This window comes from Bubalus bubalis, chromosome 23 (genome assembly GCF_019923935.1).
Source record: "Bubalus bubalis isolate 160015118507 breed Murrah chromosome 23, NDDB_SH_1, whole genome shotgun sequence".
NCBI lineage: Eukaryota > Metazoa > Chordata > Mammalia > Artiodactyla > Bovidae > Bubalus > Bubalus bubalis.
The window spans coordinates 30,427,233-30,440,753 of NC_059179.1; the positions used below are offsets into that span (position 1 = coordinate 30,427,233).

Here is a 13,521-nt window from a genome sequence, read left to right on the forward strand (position 1 = left end):
GAAGACACATGGTCCATGTTTGCTGAACATGCCTCCCAGCAGTTATGGCTCCTGCCCTCCCGAGAGGCAAGAGCACTGTTCATTCCCACCTATGAACACTACAGCCTCCAAGGGTGGGCCAAACAGGGCTGCTACCTACCTCGAAACCCAACAACTACAGGAAAAGCACCTAGAGTCCTTGGGAAACCTAGGATGTTCCAACTCAACCGGCCTAGACTCTGACTTCAAAGTGAGGATGGAGGGGAGGACACAGGGCAGAGGAGGACTTAAAAGTGAGGATGGACAGGAGGACTCAGGGCAGCTCTCCACCCCCGACCCCACACACACACTTCTGCCCCCTGCCCCAGGAGTCCCTTCTTACCTCTTTGTCTGTTAGAGAATCCACATCTATCATTTTGGTCTGTATTGGAACCAAAGTCAGAGGTTCAAAGGTCAGGCTTCCCCGGTTGTTGAAATTATACTATGGGAGAGGGAAGACAATAGGAGCATTTATTCCTCTTCATCACAATGACCCACCCTGAGGTCACCCCCCCCAAGACATGACCACCCCTCAGCCAGGTGTAGCAAGAAATCAAGAGTGGTTAGCCAGTCACCATTTCTAACAGATGAAGGAGACAAGAACAGGGCAGGAACACTTTCCAAAAGCTGCTCCACTGTGCAGACCACAGCCTGCGCCTTCAGGAAAGGCCAGACTGAGTGCTGAGGACCTGGTCAGCAGGTGCACAAGGCTCCTGTCTGCTGTGATGGGAGAAGGCATGGGGGGGCGGAGCATCTAGAATCAGGTGCATCTCTGGTTTGCTTCTCAAGCCTCTGCTAAGCTGTAAGCCCCGGCAGATCTTTTTTTTTTTTTTTTTTTTAACATCAAGTACATGGCCTGCCTTGCCCCAGCCAGGCCCCTCAGGTGACATTAAGAGGTCTGTCCAGTACACAAGGCATGGAACGGCAGGGCACATGGGCCATGCTGGGTCTCTCTTCCTGGCAGGGCCTGTGGGATGGGGAGAGGCGAGGATGCTCCAGAGACGCCAGTGTGCAAGCAGAGAGCAGACCCCAGCGGCCAGCCTCCCTGCAGGCCTAGGAAGTCACTTCCCTCCAACTGTGGAGGAGGAGCAAACAGGTCTTGGAGGTAAAGCCTAGCACCTAAAACCTGCCTCCTCTTGGTACTGTGATGGGGAGACGGCACCACACCTGTCTTATCGCCTATCTGTGGTACCTGACCCAGCGGCTAGCTCAGGCTTCCTCAGTTTTACCTGGTAACAACCATCTGGGGCATTTGTTGAAAATAGTTCCCAGGTCCCAGTCATGGAGGTTCAGTTTCAACATCTGGAGGGAGCTTTTAAACAAGCACCCCCCACCCGCGCCCTGCCCGACGCCCACACACACACAGTGAAGGTTTCATGATGAGACCCTGCCTCCAGTAAACTCAGAGCCCCACGTTACATGAAGCAGGGGCCTGCCTGAGGCTCCCTGAGGTCCCGTTTAGGGTCCCCGTTCACTCAGGATTTTCTTTCTAGCTTTGCAGAAGAGAACGAATTCCAGGAAAGACCCCAATACCAAGGGAAGGAGACTCCATTTTGGCCCCAGAATGGCATGCTCTTGGTTTGAAGGACAAAAGCCCTCATCTTCCCCCATGAAGGAATAAGGGAATTTTTAAAACAAAATAAATACATCATTACTCACCTTGGTCTTAACAGGCACCACCAGGACAACATTCTCAATGCGAATTCCAAAAGCCCCGTCTTCATAATACCCTGGCTCTAAAACAAACCAAACCCCTGAATGAGGAGCAGCCCGCGATGAAGACATGCAGAGAAGCTCTCACTGCTGGGCTGACCACACTCGAAGGAGAAGCAGAGGAAGGGCCACTCAATCCAGTGCAAGAGCCCAGATACACCTCTTCCCATGAGGCACTTTTATCTAGAGGTCCAGAGACAGAAAGGCTTGGAATTCCTGAGAACTGGCTGCAGGGTAGGCAATAAAATAACAGAAAATCTGCCAAACGAAGTATGGGGCAGAGCCGTAAGACACAATGATGCAGGTGTTAAAATACGTTCACCAAGATTTGGTAACGATATAGGGACATATTAGGTAAGAAAGCAGAATACAGACCATATGTCCAGTGTAATTTCAATGATACTAAAAAAGGTATGCACATATATAAAGAAACAAGAAGTTAACATATCCAAATGTTAAGTCATGTTTCCCCTGGGTGGCTAGATTACAAATAATTTTCATTTTCTTCTTTGTATCATTCCACAGTCTCACATTTTCTAAAATGAATATTTATTACTTTTATAATCAGCAAATGTGGTTGTTGTCTAATTCAAAGTGACGGGAAGTCAAAGTGTTAGTCGTTCATTTGGGTCTGACTCTTTGTGACCCCGTGGACTGTAGCCCACCAGGCTCCTCTGTTCATGGATTTCTCCAAGCAAGAATCCTGGAGAGGGTTGCTATTCCCTTCTCCAGGGCATCTTCCCGACCCAAGGATAGAACCAAGGTCTCCTGCATTGCAGGCAGATTCTTTACCATCTCAACCACGAGGAAAGCCCAAAGTGATGGAAGGGGCAAATTTTTTCCAGTTTACTTTATAATAATTAAAATATAAGAAACAACACAGAGATTTCAAAAAGGCAGAGGATCCACGTGCAGCCTCTAAGTGAGGGACACCTACCATCAGTGACGATCATGCCGGCCTCCAAGGGCTCATCAGAGAATGTTTTATAACTGATGCCACATGGACCCTCATGAACATTCAGAAAAGACCCAACACCATGCCCCGTTCCATGCAGGTAATCCAGGCCAGAATCCCATAACGCTGAGCGAGCAAAGGAGTCAAGGAGGTGGCCTGAAAGACACATAAAGGACCACTTGGTGATATCTATACAGCACTTTTCAACTTGCAAAGCACTTCAGAGATTAGATTTGTTAGGTCTGGCTCCGGAAGATGAAACAGAAACCAGCGGGTAAAAGTTACTGGAGGATTCAGGTTTCAGTCCAGCACAAAGAAGAAGTTTCTGACAACCAGAGTTCCTGAGCAGGACGGCTCCCCCACCAGTTGGAGCTCACTCTACAGCTGGAGGATGCTGGTCAAGGACGTCGCCAGCAGCAGGTAAAGGCTGCAGTAGATGGCACGAACGTTCCCTTCCCAGTGCTGGAACCCTACAGTTCTGGAACTGCAAAATGAGATCCTAACCAGACTGCAAGCATGAAGAAAGTGGTACCCGGGGAGATGAGTGCCAGGGCAATCTAAGCAGATTCGAGGACCGGGTCTTATCAACTTCCCATGCAATGGCCTACCCACCAGTCCTCAGGCAACAAGGTCTAGTTCTCAAGTCAGGCTCCCAGTAAAATAAATCCCAACACGAGTCCTAAAAGGAGCGCTGGCCCAACACCCGGGGCAGACAGGAGGCTGCACCAGCTTCCCCAGGGGCCTTCATGCCTTGCTGCCCTCTCCTGAGAGCCACCCCCCCGAGGTCACCCAACACAAATGGTCAGGAGGGAGGTGCAGCTGACCCTGGGCCCGATCCTAAGTCTGGCTCCCTGGAGGTCCTCTCCGCTCAGTCCAGCAGCAACCCCATTTGCCCAGGCTGGGCCTGCAGTAGTCTGCAGGCTGTTATGGCAAGGGGAGGACATGTGTTTTCACCCAAATTTAGACATGCTTGATGCCTGAACAAGAAAAAGCCTGCCATGTGACACAAGGCACCACCTACCTTTGGTTCCAGTCGGGAAAACCGCTGCGCTCACAGCTATGTGGCCCTTGAGGACATATGTGAAGCATTCCTGCCAAAGAAAACCCAGGGGCATGTTCAAGATGGGCATAGATGCTTACATCCTGCAGTTTTCAGGTAGTTCTGAAAACCTTGCCTCTTAAGATTTTACAGCAATCAGTTCAGTTCAGTTACTCAGTCGTGTCCAACTCTGCAACCCCATGAACCGCAGCACGCCAGGCCTCCCTGTCCATCACCAACTCCCGGAGTCCACCCAAACCCATGTCCATTGAGTCGGTGACGCTATCCAACCATCTCTGTCGTCCCCTTCTCCTCCTGCCCTCAATCTTTCCCAGCACCAGGGTCTTTTCAAATGAGTCAGCTCTTTGCATCAGGTGGCCAAAGTACTGGAGTTTCAGCTTCAACATGAGTCCTACCAATGAACTCCCAGGGCTGATCTCCTTTAGGATGGACTGGTTGGATCTCCTTGCAGTCCAAGGGACTCTCAAGAGTCTTCTCCAGCACCACAGTTCAAAAGCATCAATTCTTCGGTGCTCAGCTTTCTTTACAGTCCAACTCTCACATCCATACATGACCACTGGAAAAACCATAGCCTTGACTAGACAGACCCATGTTGACAAAGTAATGTCTCTGCATTTGAATATGCTATCTAGGTTGGTCATAACTTTCCTTCCAAGGAGTAAGCATCTTTTAATTTCATGGCTGCAATCACCGTCTTAAGTGATTTTGGAGCCCAAAAAAATAAAGTCAGCCACTGTTTCCACTGTTTATAGCAATACCACAGAGAAAATCAGAGGAACAGGAAAAAAAATGGTGGGGAAAAAACTTGGCCTTGGGACCAATTTTCTGGAAAATCTTGAAATTCAATGTAGTAAAAGAGGACTGTCCAAGAGACGACCCCACTAGTCTTTCCTTTGAAATGAACTCTCTGCCATCAGAGCCTCAAAAAGACTGAGAAAAAGTAGTAAGAAGTCCTGATGACACTACCTAACACTATCAAGCTACTCCTCGGTGCCAGGCACAATACTAAGCACTGCATGTCTAACCCCACACTTCAGGACGGAGGCACTCCTGCCATCCTCACTTTACAGGGGGATGACGTAATCAACATGCCAGGTCACGCAGTTCATAAGTGGCAGCATCTGGCCTTGGAGCCAGGTGGTCTTGCTGCTACTCTGTGCACCTCGCCACCACCTATACTCAGCGTTTAGTCTTGACCGCCCAGACAAGAAAAGTGCTGTTTGGATGGGTGGTGGCTTGCCAGTAAGGTGCAAAATCAGCACAAAACCGCACACTGTCCAATCTGGTCCAGACTGAACACAGCACGGGAACCCCTGGTGAATCACACACCAAAGGGGTGTGTGTGTTAGTCACTCAGTCATGTCTGACTCTTTATGACTCCATGGCTCCTCTGTCCACGGAATTTTCCAAGCAAGAATGCTGGAGTGGGTAGCCATTCCCTTCTCCAAAGGATGTTCCTGACCTAGGGATCGAACCCAGGTCTCCTGCACTGCAGGCAGATTCTTTACCGTCTAAGCCACCAAGGAAGCCCCAAATTAAAGGTATCTGGACCCAAGGTCAAATTCATCCAAGGTGCTGGTGCCAACTAATGAAAGACACGAGGGACCAGCACTAGGAAATCTGCCCTGCTGCATCCCACAGAGCCCTCCTCTCTGGACAAGCTTCCTGAAGGAGCTCCCAGGGAAAAAAGAGAGACTCAGATTCAACCAGTATTTGCCAAGCAGTGGCTAAGATCCAGGAACCAGCTGGACTCACAGAACCTTCCCAGCCAGCCTTGGAGGTGAGTACTCTGCCCCCATTTTTATGATGGTCTAAGTGTCAAGGATCAAGGTCATGGAGCCTGTGAACAGCAGAGATCTGAAGCCCAGTGTCTAGACTCCTAGCACACATCTCTCTACCTTATAGCTGTATGCCGGAAAGCCCAGACACCGAGCAATACATGTCATTTCAGAGGGTTCCTAGATAGCTGAGCCTATTAATAGGAACACTGAAATTGAAAAAAGAAGGGGGGTAGCTTTCAGAATCAAATCTAGACACTGTTCATTTAAAAAAAAAAAAAAAATTCACTACCCTGCTCCCTTCCCCAAAGAAGGCCAAAGTAGTTTAAACTTGAATCTGAGCCTAACCTTAGCAGACAGAATGCTCTTAAAGTCTCTCCAATAATCAATTAAGTGGATGTCATAAAGCAGATAAGCCTGACTCCACAGTAATGAGCTATTTTACTGTCCCACGTGGAACTTGTACTTATTTATACAATCCCTTTTCACGAGAGGGAACCGTCAGAGAAGGCAGCGGGCCTCTCGAGCGTTCTCTTACCTTCTCGTAAGCCGTAGGAGTTCCAAAATGCATGGTGCGGGTGACGTCTGTGGTTCCGTCCCTGCCCAAAAGAAAGGACAAGCTACAGTGTTCACTCCAGAGAAGCACTTCCTCAAATAAGAGACAGGTGAAGATGTGGAGAAAAGTGAACCCTCGTGCGCTGACTGGTGGACGTGTAAATAGTACAGCCCCTTTGGAAAACAGTTTGCTGGTTCATAAAAGGTCTCTTAAACATGGAGTGACCTCATGACCCAGCACTTCTACTCCCCCGAGTAAACCCCGGACAGAATGAGAACGTCCACACAAACAGGTGTATACTCATGTTCATGGCAGCAGTGCTCTTCACATCCCAAACACGGAAACAACCTAAATGTTCAACCACTGATGAGTAAACGAGATGCAGTATATACATGCAATGAAACAGCTGCTGCTGCTGCTAAGTCGCTTCAGTCGTGTCCGACTCTGTGCGACCCCATAGACAGCAGCCCACCAGGCTCCCCCATCCCTGGGATTCTCCAGGCAAGAATACTGGAGTGGGTTGCCATTTCCTTCTCCAGCGCATGAAAGTGAGAAGTGAAAGTGACGTCGCTCAGTCGTATCTGACTCTTAGCGACCCCATGGACTGCAGCCTACCAGGCTCCTCTATCCATTGGATTTTCCAGGCAAGAGTACTGGAGTGGGGTGCCATTGCCTTCTCCGAATGAAACAGCATTCAGCAATAAAAAGGAATGAAGCACTGATGCGTGCTACAGCATGGATGAACCTTGAAGGCATTATGCTAAGTGACAGAAGGCAGACACTGACACCATATATTAATATTATATAATTCCATTTATATGAAATGTCCAGAACAGGCAAGTGCATACAGACTAAAGCACATTAGTGGTTCCCTGGCTAGGGGAAGATGGAAAGTGACTGCCAATGGGAATAGCGTTTCTTTTTTGAGGGGTGATGAAAATACTCTAAAATTGATGGTGGTAACAGTTGCACAACTCTATGAACAAACTAAAAATCATCAACTGTACACTTTAATAAGTTGAATTATATTTTGATAAAGTTATTATAAAAAATAAAATGAGACAGAATGTGAAAGCAAGGATGGCCCAGTGCAGTGGGAGTGAACTCAGTCAGGCCTTGACACACACACACACTCGTAGTCTACAATATGAGCACTGTTTCATGGAGGACATCATTCCTGGGGTTATAAATGAAAGGGAAGTGGACCTTCTGGCAAAAGAAGGTCAAACTCTAATTCCTCCTGTCAGGATGGCAAGCAGTTTACTAGAACCTAAAAATACCCAAATGCATCTTTTAGAATACCCCAATCCACCCCCAACAGAGAAAGGATAACTTCTAGAATGCGGCTAAAATGTAGAAGTGACCCAAAGTTACACCATTACCCAAGTAATCTCAATACTCGATGCTCTAGGCTGTTATTAACACCAGCCCATACTTCCCAGGCTAGATTGTGGCTTCCACACACTTGGCTGAGCTCATTTAATAACAAGGTTCTCCACCAGGCAAAGTCCCAGCTGCAGTGGAAAATGGAGGATTAAAAGGCCTGGCTCATGCTCTCTTGATGCAGACTACACCTATTCCAGCTCCTCCTCGTGGGTTCCCCCTCAAGACCCAATCAAATCGTGGGTTCTCTGGGGAACTATTCTAGCTGATGACTGTGAAAGCAGCAGGGCATGAAGAAACAAGTTCAGAAACTCAGGGATGACCCTCATTTCTCATTCATCCTTTCAAAATTAAGCCGTCACTCCCCAAGGCCCTGAGGTGACTGCAAGTTGGGGAGCTGGCAGGTGGTTTATGGGCTGAGGCAGAAGACTTCCCAGTGGTTCTGAAAGCTTACTTTCAGTTATTTATTTAGTATTTAACAGCTTCCAGCCAAGGACTAAACATTTCTAACAAACAGTCTTTTGTGGGAACAGAATCACAACTGGGCTATTTCAACAAGGGGTGAGGAAAAGGACAAGACATGGGAACAATTCCATCAGTGGCTGGCGCAGAATGAGATGACCCGCTGAGAGATCTCGGCTGGAGCCTGGCCTGTCCACTGACTCAACTGCCCTGACTTAGCGGAGTCAGGTTCTCCAGTAGCCCAGATTCACTTACTTGTATTGAGCACCCGAGTCAATGAGGTACACCTCATCCAGAGACAAGGTCCTATTCGTCTCAGGGACGGGCCTAAGAAAATTAATTACAAAGTAATTATTCCACAAATGTAAATGCTTCCTGAAGCCGGGAGGAGGGAATACAAGAGTTCTTTGTACTAGTCTAACAACTTATGTAAGCCTGAAATGGTATCAAACCCAAGTTACCCAATAGGTTAATTATTGCAAGTAATATTAACCTTCTACTCAAGACTAGTCAACCTATCTCCCCAACTAGATAAGGAGCTCAAGAGAAGGAGGAATAACATATTTCTTTATATCTACCTCCATTTGAGACTAGAACAAAATAAGTGTTCATGAGATAACTGTAAAAACTACAAAAATAATCATCAACAGAAGCAAGAGGACCAAGCTGGAAAATGAGAAGAGAGCAGTCTGGAGTCATTTGTCTTTATTAGGCAAGGTGGGGGCGGGGGAGGATGGTTCAGTCCCCTGCCTCAAGCCTCCACTTCTCTCCCTCACTCCTAACCCCACCGGGAGCCTCCCCACTTGCTTCCTAGACCACCAGAGGGGCAGAAGGTGAGTGTCTCACTTTGGAAGAAAAACTAAAGGGACTTTTGCTGGGGGAAGGAGTAGATCATGATGCTGTTATACTAGAGCACTATTTTCAAATGAATGTGAGGTATTTTTTAAAGTAGTTTGATTCCTCCATATCTCCTTCCAGAGAATACACTGCACTGAGAAAAGCTAGACGGGACATGAGCATTCCAAGTCTCTGCCCTGCAGTGCAGAGAGGGTCTCACAGAGGTTCTCCTTCATTTGCAGGCAGTAAGGGGGCCAGTAGGCACTCGAGCCCAATGACTAGAAAAGGCCACCAGATATGGGCCCAGCACCCTGCTTCTCAACAGGCTTCCAACAGCCACAATGAAAAAACACAAAGGGAAAGTGAGATCCTCCCCTCTTGGACTGAAATTTTTTTTTTAAGTTCTAGGGTCATATCCAGCCAGGAAATTCATCACCTGTGCTAAATATAAGACAAGAACTCAAGTACTTTTGATAGTTTAATGTTGGAACAGAAGCATTAATATGAGAGAATCATACAGCCACACCCGTGACTAACTCCCACACAGCAGCTTCAAAATTTGTCCCAAGACTAAAAACTCTAAAAGCGATTAGTAAAAAGGGTGGACGGGGGACTTGTGCCCAAGTACAGCATAGTGAGACAGCCAGAGTGCTCCATCACGATGCACATCACAGATGGGAAGCAAAGAACTCAAGATACCCCACATGAGGCAAAACCATGTGAGCCAGGCAAAGCTGAAGCTGGAGCCCATGCAAGAAGCCTAGATCCATTTCCCACCACCTCCACAGGTGGGTCTAGCTCTCCCAAATTCATCATTGCCCTCCTGGTCTCACAGTGGAAGGAAGCTTGGCTCTGTGGGTCCACGGGCTCATGTGGTACAAATAAATCCCCATAGGCTGGGGAGGAAAGAGATGGTACAGATTATCTCCTTAAACATAACAGGGTGCTCCACAACCTAGTGGTAAGTTTGTTTGGTATGGAGGTCATGGAGCTCACAAGATGTTTGGACTAGTGTGTCAAGAAGGCTGCCACTGTCAGAAAAGAAAAACACTAAAACTTCTAACTGTTAAGATTCGGGGATTATGACAACAGATACTGCAGTCTCAGAAGGAAAGAGGGATGACCCATTTGACTACATATGGACAATGTCGATGGGCAACATCGGTGCCAAAGAGTCACTCCCAAAAGGCAGAGGCTTCGGACTGAGAGACAAGAAGACCTCAAAGATCTTATTTCATACATAAGAACAATCTCAACAGACACATGGAGGTGGGCGCAGGGGCCTTTGATAAAACAATGTCTCTCCCCTGCTCAGGCTCCTGTGCAGAAGCAGCAGCAAAGCCAGGCAGCGTGCTCCTCCGCATGCCTTACGCGTAGTGAATGATGGCGCCATTGGGTCCCGTACTGGAAATGGTTGGGAAGCTCAGGTCCACAAAGTCGGCCTGCTGCCTGGAACAGAAAGACACACACAGAGCAGAGTGGCCTAAAGGTTCTTACTGTGCCAGGAATCAGGGCCCCGCCCAGCTTCCCTGAATGTGCCAAGGACAGGAGCACAAGACTCACAGGGTCCCCCCACAGTGATCCTTACCTGCGGAATTCCTCAGCTTTGTTGGCAGCTGAGATCTCTGTCACACCACCTTTGGGCACCTACGAGAAAGTTGCTTATAAATGACTGGGGCATGATAAATTCACGGGTCTCCCACATACTATGAAAAGTGTTAGTTGCTCAGTCGTGTCTGACTCTTTGCGACCCCACAGACTGTAGGCTGCTAGGCTCCTCTGTTATAGGGAGTACATTAAAAGCTTACTTTTTCCTCAGTCTCCACATTCCAACTGTCCAACCTACAGGACACAGCGTATGTCTCATCTTCAACAAGGAGGGAATTCCAAAGGCTCTTAACCAAAGCTATGTAAAAGTAAAAGGACTTCTATCCATTGAATTTTTCCCCAACTGTTTCCCTCAGTATTATATCCTAAAACTTCCCCAAATTTGATACACCTAAATTTAAAACCTCAAAAGCATTCACACCTACAATATCCTAAGAAAAAGATCCTAAATAAAGATAAATGCAAAGATATTATTACAAGGTGCTTGGTAATTGCAAAAAAAAAAAAATTTTTTTTCAAAAAACACTCTCAACATTTGAAAATAGGAGGAATGGGTAAATAAAGCAGCCTAGCCACTAAACACAGTCTCCATTTGGATTATTTATTTAAAATCTCAAAGAAAATGGGAAATGCTCACACTATGATACTAAGTGAATAAAACAGAATACAGAGTGATAGCGATACAGTGAGAGACACATAAAATGACCTACGCTGAAAAAAACAAAAAATGACATACACAGATGAACAACTGCCAGACGGGAAAAACTTGTGGGAATCAAAGTATTTTCTTCTCCCAATGTAAGCTACTTTCAAAGAGTTGCTCATAAAATATTTAAAGGGAATACGACACCGTTTAATAAGAGCACAAAGAAATCACCTCCTTATCAGCTACAAGGAGTGAAAAGGCAAGAAACTAATGACCAAGAATCAATTTAATATAAAAAGCTTTATGGCTTAAAGTTCAGAACATACACAAAGACCTTTTTTCTCTTGATACAATCAGCTTGCCTGTAGTCATTTTTCCTTATAATGAAAGACCACTTCATTATAAGACAATTCCTTAACCCAGAAAGGATCCATTCTATTAAGGAATTTCTTTCTTCATCTTTGTTACTATTTTCTACAGTTTTTAAAAACACACACAACAAATTTCCACAAAGAACTCTTAAAAGCGAGTACTAAAATTAGATCAAGAGCTTAGACCTCATGGTCAACCAGAGTCACGGCTAGAATCCCATGTAGATAATTTCTGAATGATCTATGTCCACGTGTTAAACAAAGACTAAGAACCAACCTCTTTTTCCAGCCAGTTAAAGAGTTCACATAAGGCAACGGCATCTTTAATCTGTGCAAATAATAGAGACATTTTTTTAAGTTGTGACTGAAAATCAGATGGGCAGATTCAAGGCCCAGCCCTAACGTAGAGGACCACACACCACCAGCAGTCAGGACTTTCCATGCAGGCGATTCCCATGAGCCGTCCAGGATTTTATTTCATTCTCTCATTAACTCTGGAAGGCTCGGAGACGGTCCCACCCGCACCAGGGTCAAAGCCACACAGCAGGTAAGGGAGTTGGGCCTTCTGACCACCACACACCCCCTCTTCTGCACAGGCTGCTTTACTCACGTGAGCTCGCCTCATGCCTTCTGATTCAGCAGAATTCTTCACAGCTTTGGCAATGCAGATGGGGGTGTAAGGCATACAGCAGCGATGATCCTGGGGCAGGAGGCAGTAGTGTGGGACTCACTCACCCCAGACCAAGATCACCCCTCCAGCCAGGACTCCTCACTTTGGACAAATCGCAGAGAGCTCCCACTCAGACCCTCCCTGCTCCCCTGAGGCCCAAAGACCTGCCCTTTTTGGGTGGTGACTCTGAGCTGGAGAAAAGGGGCTTGAGCTCATCCAAAAAGATAAAGTACATCAAATAAGCTATTTCTCGTCTCTCCCCCACCCCCTTAGCTCTCTGAGACAGCTGGCTGCCAGCCAGCAGCAAGATGCTACTTTTCAAACCTCCATGGTCATGGTCAGGGTTCACTAATGGATCAAAGCTTGACCGAAGTAACCCCTTCCTGGCTGCACAAAGGAGGCCTTTTCCCACTTTCTGGGGATGTATGTGACCAATGAGGGGGGAGGGAGCTCCTGTTCCTTCCCACCTCATGCTCAGGGATCACCTACCATTAACAGTCAGGTCTTAAGGGGCTGGGGAAGAGCCTTCCCAACTGAGAACAAGTCAGAATCCAGCCCTGTGTTACAGGGAGCAGGGAGTAATTTTGTATCACCTTGCGCCTGCATGGAGCTTCTCAAAGGGCTCTCCCTCTCTCCACACTGCTTGTTCTCTCTCTCTTGCATACCTGCCCCTCATGAAACAAAGGCAGGCATGACCCCAACGGAAGCAAAGCTCTGAGTAACTCCATCACACAGCGTGAGAGTGACAGGGGTGCAATGGGAAAACCGGGCTAGAAGGCCAGGCCCGGACTCCTCCCAGCATGGCCCCTGCTTAGTGGAGGAGACAGAATACTGCTGGCTTTGCCAAAGGCCACTCGGCAGCCAGAGGCCCAGAGTAGGACAATCAAAAAGTCTCAACTAAGGCGGCATGGACTCCTGCCCCGGGCCTCAGTGAACATGGGGGGTACATGTCAGCTGCTTAGCACCACCCAGCAGGGGTTCGGTCAAGGGCATCACTATCACTATCACTTGACCTTTGATAAATGCCCAACTCTCTAACTCTCCCTGGGCCTCAGGTCTCCTTAACTATAAAATATGGTGGGGGAGGCGGATGTAGAGTAGTGTTTCCCAAACTTCAGACACTCTCACACCATCTGCACAGGGCTTACCCGGGCTGCCTACTCGCTGGACCCTTATTTACTTAAGACTTCTTTAGATGATCTTTGAATCAACAGTCTATTGAAATCAACTCTCTCTTAAGAAATAATTTTTATAATACCTGGTCGCATATGCTAATTATATTTTTTCAACTACACACTAAAACTCTTTTTTTAATTGACGCATGCTGCTGCTGCTGCTGCTGCTAAGTCGCTTCAGTCATGTCCGACTCTGTGCGACCCCATAGACGGCAGCCACCAGGCTCCCCCGTCCCTGGGATTCTCCAGGCAAGAACACTGGAGTGGGTTTCCATTTCCTTCTCAAATG

The 13,521-nt window shown here is 47.3% G+C and overlaps 1 protein-coding gene across 2 annotated transcripts in view; it reads right to left on the reverse strand.

Annotated features, from left to right (window-relative positions):
* The window catches only part of XPNPEP1 (X-prolyl aminopeptidase 1), a 52,334-nt gene that overhangs the window by 3,449 nt on the left and 35,364 nt on the right, over positions 1-13,521 (reverse strand). For both annotated transcript variants that reach the window (XM_006043916.4, XM_006043918.4), the window contains 10 exons: positions 11,998-12,087; positions 11,665-11,715; positions 10,351-10,409; positions 10,134-10,211; positions 8,181-8,252; positions 6,063-6,123; positions 3,708-3,777; positions 2,669-2,842; positions 1,678-1,754; positions 362-460 (listed from right to left, as the gene is read on the reverse strand). In XM_006043916.4, the coding sequence (XP_006043978.1) occupies positions 362-460; positions 1,678-1,754; positions 2,669-2,842; positions 3,708-3,777; positions 6,063-6,123; positions 8,181-8,252; positions 10,134-10,211; positions 10,351-10,409; positions 11,665-11,715; positions 11,998-12,087 (831 nt within the window). The remainder of the gene's footprint in view (positions 1-361; positions 461-1,677; positions 1,755-2,668; positions 2,843-3,707; positions 3,778-6,062; positions 6,124-8,180; positions 8,253-10,133; positions 10,212-10,350; positions 10,410-11,664; positions 11,716-11,997; positions 12,088-13,521) is intronic.